Source organism: Micromys minutus (assembly GCF_963924665.1).
Source record: "Micromys minutus genome assembly, chromosome: 1".
In the NCBI taxonomy this organism is placed as follows: Eukaryota; Metazoa; Chordata; class Mammalia; order Rodentia; family Muridae; genus Micromys; species Micromys minutus.
In genome coordinates this window covers 71020387-71033714 of record NC_137969.1, presented here as the reverse complement: position 1 = coordinate 71033714, position 13328 = coordinate 71020387, and the positions used below count along the sequence as shown (strand labels likewise).

The window sequence follows — 13328 nt, the reverse complement described above, 5'->3', positions numbered from 1 at the left end:
ATCCATTAGAGTATTTCCAACTCGACAAGCGTGCAGGAGAAATGGCGGTGTGTGATGTTGGGGGTAACCTTGAAAGGTGATGGCCTCCACTCTGGGAAAGCACACTTGCTCACCTTCTCATTCTCATGGATCAGTTGCTTTGAGGGAGTGATGACATAAGCAGCCCCAGGAGAGGCCAACAGCCAGGTAGGTGAGTTTAGAAGCACATCATTTAGACTCAGGCACATCTCTGGGCCTAGACAACATCTGAACTGCAAGGTCAAAGGATACCTGGAGCTAGAATCACTCTGCTAAGTTCACTGACCCTGAAACAGTGTGGGATAAGATTTCTTTTTTTAAACTGCTAGATTGGGGGCAACTTGTTACTTAGGAAATAGATAACTAATATGCATAAAGACTTTTTATTGAGATGAATTGTCATCACCTTTTTGCCTAGAGGATAACTCCCCAATTGTGGTCTCTGTAAAAGCACCATCCTTTATAATCTTTTACATTATTGTTAGAGAAATCTTTAAGTATTATTAAGTATGCTCTTTGACAGTTTCAAACACAAATATAATTACAATCTGATTATTCTCTTCCCTCCCCAACTTTATCCCTAACCATACCAACAATTCCCCAACAGGTCCTTTCCGAGATTCAAGACTTTCAGTTTTCTTTGAACCCATTAGTTCAATCAGGGGCATCTGTGTGAACACTGGATCGGTACTATCCATATGACCTTGTAGAGTCAGCAGTAGGTACACAGCTGAGGGAATGCCCTCTCCCGTGTCTGTCAGTGGTATAGACACAGCAGGCGCCATAGCTGCTGCAAGGTCATGACAGCCAAGGCTGACTTCAGAGGATGATGCATTTTACAGCCATCCTTCCCAGCCCTTCCTCTTTAATGTTCCCTATACACCTCATGCATCCGTGAGCCTTAGGGACATCTTCTACAACACACTGGCTTCGCTTCTTCCCTCTTAAAGCTTTAGTAGCTCCTCCTCATATTCAGAGGATTAATCAAACTCCATGATATCTCATCCAAGGCCTTGATGAACTGGCTTCTGCTTGCCTGCTTGGTTTACATTAGGCTTATTTCAGTCTTCCCAAAAGGCTAAAGTACTTCTTTCTCTGATCTCTCTATCCATGCTGTCCTCACACCAAAATACTATGTCTTTCCTACCAAGATGAAGGTCTGTGAGCCAAAATAAATCTCTTTTCCCTTAAGTTGCTTCTGTCAAGTATTTGGTGTTAGAGACAAGAATAGTAACTAATGCTGCATCTACTTAATTCAACAACACCTCAGCACCTATTATGTATTTTCGTAAGGCACTAGGAATGACAATGACAAATTAGTAAGGTCCTTCCTAAAACAATTGTTACAGTTATTTGTTTTGTGTGTGCCTGTGCCACAGTTCACATGTGAGGTCAAAGACAACTTGTGGGAGCTGGTTCTGTCCTTCTAACCAAGTGAGTTTTGGGGATTTAGCTAAGGAGCCATCTTGCTGGCCCCAAATAAGGTTCTTAACATACAACTTAGCAGAGAAATCAGACAAATGAACTATTGACTACAAATGAGATACATGTTACAAAATTGGAAGAATTTAGTATTCAGGCATATCAATAGTTGTTAAGTAGGAGATTTAATGGGATAAATAAATCAGGATAAAAAGAATCAAGTCTTAATTTCAGTCCCAAGTTGTTGTTGTCATTGTCGTTGTCATCATCAATAAAACCAGCAACAAAAAAGAGAAGGAAGAGGGGATAGAGATAGCTTAGCAGCAACTCACATGAAAACATAATAGATTGTATTTGATAGAAAACACATCATAATTAAATGGAAAAATCACATTGGCTTCACCAACAGACATAAGCCACAAAGAAGTTGGGCAGTAGAAGCACAAGCCATTAATCACAGCACTTGGGAGACAGAAGTCGATAGATCTTCGCAAGTTCAAAGCGAGCCTGGTCTACCGAGTGAGTTCCAGGGCACTCTGTAGCATTGGCGGAAACCCTGTCTTAAAAATTAATGAAAGGAAAGAAGGAAGGAAGGAAGGAAGGAAGGAAGGAAGGAAGGAAGGAAGGAAGGAAGGAAGAAAGAAAGGAAGGAAGGAAGGAAGGGAGAATGAACAGAAGGAGGGAGGGAGGAGGAAAATACCACACAGAATCTGAAGATACTTGTATTATGCTCATCTTTCATCAGCTTTCTCAAGAGAGATGACAAGACTGAATCTACTCTACAGAGAATGATCAGAACTGGAAACAAGTAGCAAGACCAAAGAAAAATGGCTGCCTGCAAGGTATAATGGTGCACGCCTTTGACTCCAGCGCTTGGGAGGCAGAGGCAAGCAAATCTGAGTTCAAGGTACATCTGGTCTTCATAGTAAATCCTAGGACAGTCAGGATTAGCAGAGAGACACTCAAAAAAAAAAAAAAAAAAAAAAAAAAAAAAAAAAAAAAAGGAAAGAAACATGGCTTCTGAGGCAGGCCTAGTGACAAGACAATAAGAAAAGCAGACCTCTAAAACCTAGGTCTTAGAATGTAGATTCATAGGGTATGCAGTGTGCAAACAGCTGAAGATTATCATGCAGAAGAAAGATTATATTCACTTATAACACCTTGGATTAAAGAAGAGACAAAAGAAGAATTTACAATTGCCAGAGTTATTCAAAGCAAGCAGACTGTCCCTGGAAGTAATTATATCTCAACTGGTTGGCCACTGAACAAAATGTTTTAGAGGGGATCCAAACCTGGAAAGGGAATTAGCACAGATGACTATGCACTGAGGCCTTGTTGATCCAGATGGTCTATGGCTTGAATCCATGGACATTGGTCTTTCTTTGCCCTAGTCTATACTTCCATAATGACAAGTAGATCAGATTTCTCACAGTTTTATCCTATACAGTAAGCAGAATGGAAGAACATGGTGGGTTTTAGGTATCTTTCAAGGGATCTTTCCTTAGCAACAAACTACTTTACAGTTTATATTTGTCCCATTATTTAGGCTAACTCTGGTATTTAAAACATGTTTGTTTCTGTAAAACTATAATAAATATAAAAGTAAGTAGGCCTTTGAGTATTTAATAGAGTCCAAAGGCTATCTTCTCTCTCCAACGTACACACAAAAACAGACATATACATCTAAGTATATGTTCAGTTTTTATATAAGAACTCTAAAAATATAGATCTTTGAAACCTCTGTAATCCTCACTATAAAAATGTAAAAACACATACTAATATGGACAAACATTACAATGCATTTGACGTGTACATCTTTGAAAAGATGCTGGCCTATCACATCTCAGTATCCAGATGTCTTAGATAACAAAGAATTAACATAAAAGTGCCGACAGAACTACGAAAGACTCCACAGAAAGTTAGGGTCCCCAGTGCTTCCAGCTGGTCCTACATCAGAGTCCCCAGAGGAGCTGGAACTATGCTTGTTGAACAGTTCTGAACTACAGAAGTCTGAGGGTCTGGGAAATGGTTCAGTATTCTGACAAAGCACAACCTTAACTTTCCAGTATCATGATAGATCTACTCTGATATGTGTAAAATGAAGTATTCAGATTTTTTTAAAGGTAGGAGAATTTATAAAATATTTGGCTTAAGTAGATGCTGACCTCTAGTTTTATTTGTTGAAAGCTAAACCATCTGTTTGAGTAAAAACAGATTTTTGCCACACAGCAGGAAGAGTGAAAGGTATCTTCCTGAAAGAAAAATAGACTCTAAGGTCAGTTGGGAACAGTGGGCTCTGCAACCAAGCTCCTTGTATCAAGGAAAGATCAAACTCCTACAAGCCCTGATACAAGCTGCTATAATCCAAGCCTTCAAGTCTTCTGAAGGCACCTACAGACTAAATAAACCAAGACAAACTATCCATAGAAGACATTCTTCCTATGCGACTGCCAACAAGTCATCAAAGCCATAGTCACTCTTGGCCAGGAATATTCCCTCCAGTGCATAGAGGTGCTCTGTCCGACACATCCACTTAGAAACACGGATTTATTTTTAGAATAATTTTACTTTGTAGAAGGTTGTGCTAATTGGTGAAGCCATGGTGTGAGAATTCAAGGTGGGTACACTGATGTAAGAACAAAGCAGGAAATAAAGGCAGCTAGAGGAAATGAAAGAGGCAGGGTAGGGCTACAGGAGAGCTGCTTTATAAAAACAACAACAACAACAAAAAAAAAAAAAAAAAAAGGAAAAATCCACAGCTTGAAAAGAATCAGATTTGAAAATTAAGTAATGTGGTACTCAGAAAGAGAAGAGGAGAAGGAGACCAATCAATATGAACAGCACAGCACACTCAAGATGAACATCTTTGAGTCGTGCAGGATGCCAGAAGTGAGAGGCATGGTGGTGTGTAGTGGAAGGAGAGTCAACAGACCTAGAAACTATGGTGGTCCATGTAGATGAGGAAAACTGTCTAGCAGTGGAAGGAATGCAGTTGTGTCTTTGTGGATGACATAGCTGGCAAGGAGGTGGGCAATCTGAAACAAATGCCATAGATGCACAGGGAGCAGACGTGACTTCTCGACCTGAAACTCCTTGGTTCTCAGCATAGTCTAACTGTACTGATCAGCTAACCTCCTTGCCCTCTCTACGGCCCTATCTAATCTGCTTTTGCTTACATCACAACTTCCGGTTTTTAAGAGAGATGTTTCTTTTATTCTTGCCTGGCCTTTAACTCACTAGATAGTTGACGATGGCCTTGAACTCCAGATCTTCCAGTCTCTGTCTCCCAAGTGCTGGGATTGCGGATATACATTATCATGTCTGGCTCTCAAACAAACCAAGGGGTAGGCATGTAGCTTACTCAGTGGTAGTTTGCTTTACCTGGTAAACTCATGGTCCTGGGTTTAAGCCCTCAGCAGAGCAATGATTCCATCCATAAATAATAATAAGAAAGGCAAACAAACAAACAGAATGGAAACAATGCAAATATCCATTGGTGGATGAGAAAACAAACTATGGTACATTCACATCACACATAGTATCCTCAAAAGTTACAATCACGATACACCTGCTAATGTGACAAAATCTTAAAAGACAATTTGCTGAGTAGGTGTAAAACAGACCTATCTCAAAGTTTATTTATTTTGTGATTCTAGTGATTCCACTTTGTGACTCTTTCTCCCTCCCCACTCCCCCCTCTCAGGTACAGGTCCACACAGGAGAAGACAAGAGGACAACCTGAAGGAGTCAATTCTCTTTCTCCTGTGTGGGTCCTGGGAATAAAACTCAGGCCACAGGATTGCCAGCAAGTCCCTTTACTCATGAAGCCATCTCACTGGCCCTGGCAAGTCTTAAAACACCAACATTAGGGTGATCAGCAAGTGGTTAACATGGAGTTATATTGTGGGATCTTTATTCTTCATAAACCACCAATTGCCAAGCCTTATAGATTTTTTTCCTTTGGAATTACTTTTGAAATTTTTCCCTTTTTCCATTCCAGGTCTTTAATCATCTCAATTGCTGCAATGTCTCCAAGCTTACTTTCTCTGCAAATTCAATTCACCTTACTCTTCCTCCAGGCTCATCTCCTCTCTTTGTTCTGTCTGTTGTTATATGCCTCAGAAGAATTAATAGTTTCTTATTTTTGCAGTGGTTGAGATGGAGCCCAGCCTTCCCCCCCAACATGCTAGTTCCAAACTGTTGTTGAGCCACACCCATTCCCCATTCCCAACAGTCTGTCTCCTTGACAGTCTTCATCAGGCCGTCAAAGATGATGCTTAAAGTAACGTCTTTGTCACTAATGATGTTTGTTGTGTGTATCCTTTCTAAAATGGTGTCTTACCCAGGCAACTTGCTCAGTCCAACTCAGCACATGATGGAGTGCTGCAGCAGGGGGCAGCTACCCATTTGACTACTCAATCCAACTCCTCATCTCCTAAAGGACTCAAAGAACTAGTTGTTTCTTTTTTCAGATCGCAATGCACCTCATTAAAGTATTATATTTCTGAGTCTAACAGGAAACTAGGTCTAAGTATTGGTCACAATTCATGTGCAATGAGGCACAGGCAAAGAATTTACTAGAACTCTCTGAAAGATATTTGTTTTCAGAGACACTGTTCCCTCTCCTTCCTGTCTGGAATACGAGCTGATGATTTGCTTATTTGAGAAGAGCCAAGTAGATCTAAACTTCCTGGTCTTGGTACTACCCTGGAGTTGTCAAATCAATATTAGTAAGCAGACTGGTTCACTGTCACCCCTGTTGTGTATTTCTCAACAACACTTGTAAAGCCTGGCTTAAGTTCAAGCTCACTTAGGTTTTAACTAAGCTACAACATCCAGTTGAGGCTGGATGCTGTCCTCACACAAGCAAATCCCTTATATTTGCCATATCCTTTACAGTCCAGCTAAGTTTCACCTCTCAAAACTCTGACTGAGGTTAGCCATCAACATTCTACCATGTTAGAATACTCTTCAAGTTTTTATTCTGTACCAAAGGCATGGAGCACATAACTGGTACTGGATTGATCCCTCTTTAAAAAGTGAGTCCCCACGCTGTGATGTGGGACTCACCTCAGTTGTCACTACTAGTCTGGGATTACAGGGCATCTTAGCTTTATTGGGGTGGGATAAACTACAAAAAGATCCAATGAACTAAGTCAAATAGTACTCAGATTTTGAGTTTGACTCTGGCTCCCTTAGGTAACATCGTCTCAGTACAAAACAGCAGATTCTGTTCAAGGCTGGAAGTCAACCTTTGGTTTTCACAGAGACACTACTGACTACACGGACATTTCGTCGCCTTGCCCCATAGCTATACATAATTACTGATTCACGTCTGCACTTGGAGAGAAAAATTAAGTTCTTCTTCAGATGGTCAGCATGACTTTTCTCTCTGTTCTTAGTAGAATTTCTCAGCAGGCAAACAGTGGAAGCCAAAGTCAAGAACTATGCTTATACATTGTTTTAACAGCTCCATCACTTAACTTTTAGATGAAACAGGATGAATTACAGTGATTACAATGTAAACACAGGGTTGTAAACTACATGCACACATAAAGAAATGCATGCATACATGTGTACACACATAGGCAACCTGAGGGCCTCTAAAGACAAATAAATTTGTAAGAGTAAAAGGCACTTTTTTTACATCTGTAAACTCAGTTTGCAGGCAGTCAGCCTGCTTGAGCAGCACCAATAGGACAGTTTCAAACCATTCGCTTTGGAAGAGCTACTTCCACACAACTATGACCACCACGAGCAGCACATCAATATTCTCCTGTAATAAAAACAACACATGCATCTGGCCAGGTTACTTCTTAGCCTTCTGCTATGCTCTCTCCAACCAAGAATGTCTCAGGAGCTGGCACTGGCATCTGTATCTCACTGCTGGTAAGCTCTGCATGGAAACCACTCTGAGACTGACTGTAACTGCCCGTGAGCCTGGCAGTCACTCGATGCCTGCTTGCATCCCTGTGTGTGCTCCAGCAGTGCATGGCACAGGGGCGAAGGCAGTGAGAACCAACCGATGACAGTGGTGGCCGATGCCCTGTGGGTGTCAGCTTCATTCCTCCACATTCTGTTCTGTGGAATTATTTATCAAGAGCAAAGGAAACCTATGTTTACCATAACATATAAAAATAATCTAAAAGCAGCAACTGTTGGCTCACAGTATTAAAAGCAGGACTTCCTCAATCCCTCTCCTTGAAAGTACCAACAATCTTTCATTTTCCATCCGTTCCTCTACCAACTATGCAATCAGTTCTTAAAATCCTTTAGAATAGATGTGTAAAATCTACTTTATTTCAGCTTGTTTTCAACATGAAGACTTCCATCTCGGACAATAAACATTTTTCTTACAGCTTTACTAACCTGCTTTCGACTTCCAACTCTCTGAAGAGAAAAGAAATGTAAATAACAGAGAATACTAAATGACAAAGAATGATATTGCCAGTAATTTCTTAAATCACGTGTGTGTGTGTGTGTGTGTGTGTGTGTGTGTGTGTGTACAAGAGTTCACACCACGACACACACGTGGAGGCTAGAGAACTAGCGGCAGGACTGCCTTCCTTCCTGAGGGGTCTGAGAACTGAACTGTTTGTCAGACGTGGTAGAAGGTGGCTTCAACCACTGAATCATCTCACTGGCCTGTGACCAGCAATGTCTAAATGACAAGTTTTACGTTCATATCCTACTTTCTGTTTCTTAAACTTTTTCCACAGCTCAAGCTGACAAAGTATAATCACCATTCATAATAATTTAAGATCAAATGCAGACCTGGAAATGTATTTACTCTGCTCAAGCTGGAAAATCAAATTCTCTTCCCAAATATCACCAGCTAGTGTATTATAGAAACCAGTGCTCAACACACTTTCTGTCCTTTACCACCGCCTCCAAAATTCCACAGGCACCATTAAGTCAGAGAGGAACCAACCACAACTCGTGTTTATTTCTAAGGCACATGAGACTTCTGAATTCAGAAATGACAGGACATACATTTTACTAAGCATTCTGAAAGAGCTGGAGGATGAAGTTCATTGACTTCCCCAACAATGCATAACTGGTGAGTGGTAAGGCAAATTTGGAACCCCGGAGAAGACAGTTTTCTTTCAGTCCATCAAGAAGGGAGGAGGTCTCAGGTGGAGCTGTGGCTGGGCCAGTGGTAATGGACATGTGATACAGTTTTTGCATGTTTTTTCTTTTTGCAGTGCAGCCCTTGGTGAGGTTATAAACTGAGGGCAGTTGGGGAAAGGATGTAATGGAGATTTGAAAAATGAAGATGAAAAGAATTTTTGATTCAGAGGGAAGAAAGCAAATCCATTAGCAAGGATTGGCTGTACTGAATGTCCCACTGAAATCAATGGTCATAAACTTGAACTCAGTCAATTTGATTTGATTGGTTGGGTTCAATAGGGTAGGCTTTGAGGCAAGTAGCAGGTGTGAAGAGAGAAAGGAAGCTGGGAGCAAGGAGAATGTGCAAGGGCCGGTGACAGCAAGGAATGAAGTTTGTACTTGTGGTTTCTTTGGAAAGTCAATTAGATGAAATGTTTTGCTGGGCACACAGGTGAATGAATGTCTTGATACAGCAAACACACGGGGGACCCGTGACGAAGGAGCATAAGCAATGGTTTGGTTTGCTCACTATTTTTCTCTAAGGACACACATGTATTGGTTCACCTTATAGAATTGTCGAGCTCAACTTCTGAGAATGTGCCGGAAAGAGAAACTCTCCCAAGAACTGCTCATGAGGTTCCTGAGGCAGCTTCTATGGCCTCCCCTCAAGCTGGTTGGTGTTGGTGCCTGGTATCTGGTGTCTGCTAGTTTGTGTGTGGTGTCTGCCTGCCGAGAGGACTGGACTGCAGTGGCTGAGTCATATTTGGTGTTTGCTACAGGACTGAACTGCCACCCAAGAAGATTGAGATCACCCCCAGAATACTACTTCTGAATAGGTTCACTGCCCCCACATCCTAATAACTTTTCTCTTACACTACCTCTGCTGGGTGGTGGGCAAGAGGAGAGGTTGAACCCTGATTAAAAGTAGGTTGCAAAAAATTTATGCCTATAAAGAAGCCATGGGATCTAGGTTAGGTCAGGAAGAAGTTTGTCTAGTAAGGATGAAATGGATTTAGTAAAAATGACGGTCAAGGGATTGCAGATCTGTGAGGGAGAACAGCTGGAGTGTAGACACTGAAGGAAGGGATTAAACAATGGTCAGAGAGTTGGGTATTTGGAGATGTTTCAAAGTGCTATTAGTGACTAGTGAGAACAAGATCTGACTAGAGCCATGTGGATGGTGGGAGCTGAGTGGCATAAAAGAGAAACATGCATCAAGAAAGGCTGCTGCCCTTGACGAACTGGCTCTGCAGCCCAAAGCTGTGCAAGAAAGATGAGAGGCTCCACTGGTGCCAATGACTGCACCACAGTGAGGTTAGAGGCACACGCTCCACTGTCATACTTGATCAATGTGTCAGGGTGCAGGAGAAAGGAGACATCATCTGTTAGTGATGATGGTGAACGAGAAGGCCATCCACCTCCCTGCCAGCTCAGGGGCCGATGAACAAAATGAGCTCTAATCTGAGGAAAGCCTCAGAGCATAAGGGTGAGGGTGCTGTTCAGAGGGGACACAGTATAGCACCGGCTGTAACATACAGCATGTTCTCTGTCAGGGGTTCTTGAATCTTAATCTTAATTTTCCTAAATGTATGAATCTTAAAGGAAAATTACTCAGAACTTGTTTGCAAAAAAAAAAAAATCTGGAACAGATGAAAAAGGAAATGATCTGCTAACAATTGTATTTCCCAAATCCAGGAAAGATTTATCTAAAATTAGTTCCCTGGCCAACATAAACAGAGTCAAACAGCATCTTACTGTTTATGACTTTATTTAAATGGACAGCCCACTGCTATAAAACAATAACAGGCACTGTATTGCATAAGAGCCCAGTCTCAGGAACAAACTCAAGTTGGTTCTGCCTGGGTGATATTTACAAAGTAACTTCTCTGAAAATGTTAAGCAAAGAAACCCAAGGAGCTATGGGATAGGAACAAGAGATTTCACAAATACAGTCTTCAGAGTGAAACATAACATATCTGTAATAAATTCTCCTTCATCAAGCAGTAGCATGGCTATCTCATGAGTATCTTTAGAGGTATGCATGTAAAGGCAAGAAGACATCTTGGATAAGCAGGTCTGTCCCTCCCACCCCCTCCTGTTCTCTGCCCTCTAACAGACAGCCCAGCAGCTTGATTTCCCATATAGACTTTCTTTATGCCCACAGAGTGGTCTAGTTCAGTGGTATCATTGTGCCCTCATTTACAACTACTTCCTTTAACTCCAGCTTCAGGGGATCCAATAATCTCTTCTGACCTGAGTAGGTACCTGCATATACCTCCCAATACATATAAATTAAAATAATAAAAATAGATCTTAATAAATATAGTAAGTAGTTTAAAAATAAGAATAATGAAAGTAAAATTAATATTTTTATAAAACAATATGAAACATTTCCAAATAATATATGTATAAATTTTTCTGAGTGACTATCTTGAATGCCCTCTCATTAACCAAGAGAACATTGGTTAAACAAAGGACTCTTGTTTAAACAAAGGACTCTTGTTTGACAAATCAAAATTTCAACTTACCATTTATGTTTATTGCTGGTAATACAATTGACATTTTTGGTCTTGTGGTCTTGTTATGGGTGGTAGCTGGTAGCAGCAGGTGATCCTAAAATTAAAAAAGAACAGTGTTTTATACATCAAGATGACTGGTTTACTCGAGGACCACTCCAGATTTATACTTTTTAGGAAGCCGACATTTCACTCAGATCACGAAAATTAATTTTTTATATAAACTTGGCTTAGAAGAAATAAACTACAAATTATCTTAATGATATGTGCATTTTCCAGAGGTGGGAACTGCCACTGCCAGACACACGGTGGCAGTTTTTAATACTCCTAGATTTTGATAACAATGTGTGTCAAGACAACAGGTCTTAGTTCCAGTTACACCATAAATAGGTGTATGTGTGGTCTAGACAAGGCTGCATCTCTGTTCAGGTCTCAGTTTCCAGCCCTATAAAATGATGGGAGCTGGAGTAGATTATGTGACAAGACACCAAAGTGGCTTCCAACTAAACAGCCATTTTCAAACTGTTTGTAAAAGAAACTTTTTGTCCTCCAAAATGTAAAAGGTTAATGCAGGTCCAGAGCCTAGGGCCCTGCCTGCTTTGTGACTTTCTTTAAGGTAAGATGTTACACTGTTAGACATTATCTGTGACAAGAGCACACTACAATGTGTGTGGGCTGGGGAAGTAGTTTAAATTGCTATGCAAATATGAGGACCTACGTTGGATAGCAGAATGCACATACACTGAGCTAGGCATGGGGGGTGCTGTAATCCCAGCACCAGGGAAGTGAGACAGAAGGTGTCCTGGACTCAACAGCTCATCAGCCTAGCCGAACTGAAGGGCTCCAGGTCAGTGAGAGGCCTTGTCCTAGGAACAATACCTGGCCTTTGACCTTTGCACACATGCACACACCCACAAGCACATCTGCACATACACACACCCCAAAAAGCACACAGTTAAAACAGAGAGTTTAAAGGACTTCGTTTTCTACATTTCTACAAAATGACCCAGACAACTTTTCATTACCTATAAGTGATTGAAAGTATCTAGCTGCCAGGTCTCCAGCCAAACAACTACTCAGAGTAAGAATAAGCCAAGGGGAGGTGGGGAAATGGAGAGTTTTGGAAATTTAGATACATCTGTAGATAGTCTACAGCTGGTCATAAAGGATTTATGACGTTGATATTAACTACTATTGCTAACAACTCTTCCTAACAAACATAACATTATCACAGGGGTAAGGGCTCTGACAGTATTTCTCCTTATGGGGAGCATGTTAGGCTGAGCTACACAGAACCCAAGTTGAACATACTTGTGTAGATTTTGTTGTTGTTCCTATGGTCACTGTCATTCATTCAACAAACTTGCTCTATGGATGAACTCCTCAAATGTCAGATCTGATGCAGCTGATAAATGAAGTTATCAGCAAAGCAAAGGAAAAACCTAGACATGAATGACAAGCTGTGGACAGGAGCAGAGCTGTGAGGAGACACTTGCAGTAACTGCTGTGTTTTGTGGGACTCAGAGCCACAGTTCCCTGAGAACACACTTCTCAAGCGTGGAGAGAGGAGTGAGGATCTGAGAGAATCCCAGCCCTAGAGAAAGAGGTTGTTTTTCTTTTCCTGTTTTTTTTTTTTTTTTAACCACATTGTTAGACACAAAGATCACACATTTCTGAGAGCAAGATAATAAATTATATCCTAGAAGAAACACAATTTGCTCATCTTCCTGTTATGAAATTTATAAATATCTTAGTTCCTATAATTAAAATATTGTTTCACAGGCTCTAAATTGAATAACAAAGCAACCCTCAAACTGCAAGCCCCAAATTAAGGTTACTGTAAAAACAAACACACTTAGATCATATTGGTAAAGGGTTTGAGTCAGGCTCGGATTTAATTATGAGTTTCTTTTGGAGACCTGGATGTTTCTAAACATAATATAATGTCTCCTACATTTTGTAGCAGGAAGTAAAAAATCATGCTACTGTTTATAAAAAAGAATCACATCATATTTATACACATAATTAAAGTTAGCCTGCTTTGTCTCTCATTAAAGACACAAACTGTGGGATAGCTATTCTTTGTTTAGGGTCCACTAAGTAAATAAGTTGGCCTAGAACTTGCTATGCACTGCAGCTGGTCAGACCCCTCCTGCCTCTACCTTCTGAGAGCTGAGCTCATAGGTGTGCACCTGGACTGTTTGCTTTTTTCCCAGTGCTAGGGATAGAATTTAGGGAGTAACACATGATAGAGCCTATAAA

The 13328-nt window shown here is 40.8% G+C and overlaps 1 protein-coding gene across 2 annotated transcripts in view; it reads right to left on the bottom strand.

Annotated features, from left to right (window-relative positions):
• The window catches only part of ATF6 (activating transcription factor 6), a 161579-nt gene that overhangs the window by 30632 nt on the left and 117619 nt on the right, over positions 1 to 13328 (bottom strand). For both annotated transcript variants that reach the window (XM_080934086.1, XM_080934087.1), the window contains exon 15: positions 11079 to 11163. In XM_080934086.1, coding sequence (XP_080790212.1) covers positions 11079 to 11163 — 85 coding nt within the window. The remainder of the gene's footprint in view (positions 1 to 11078; positions 11164 to 13328) is intronic.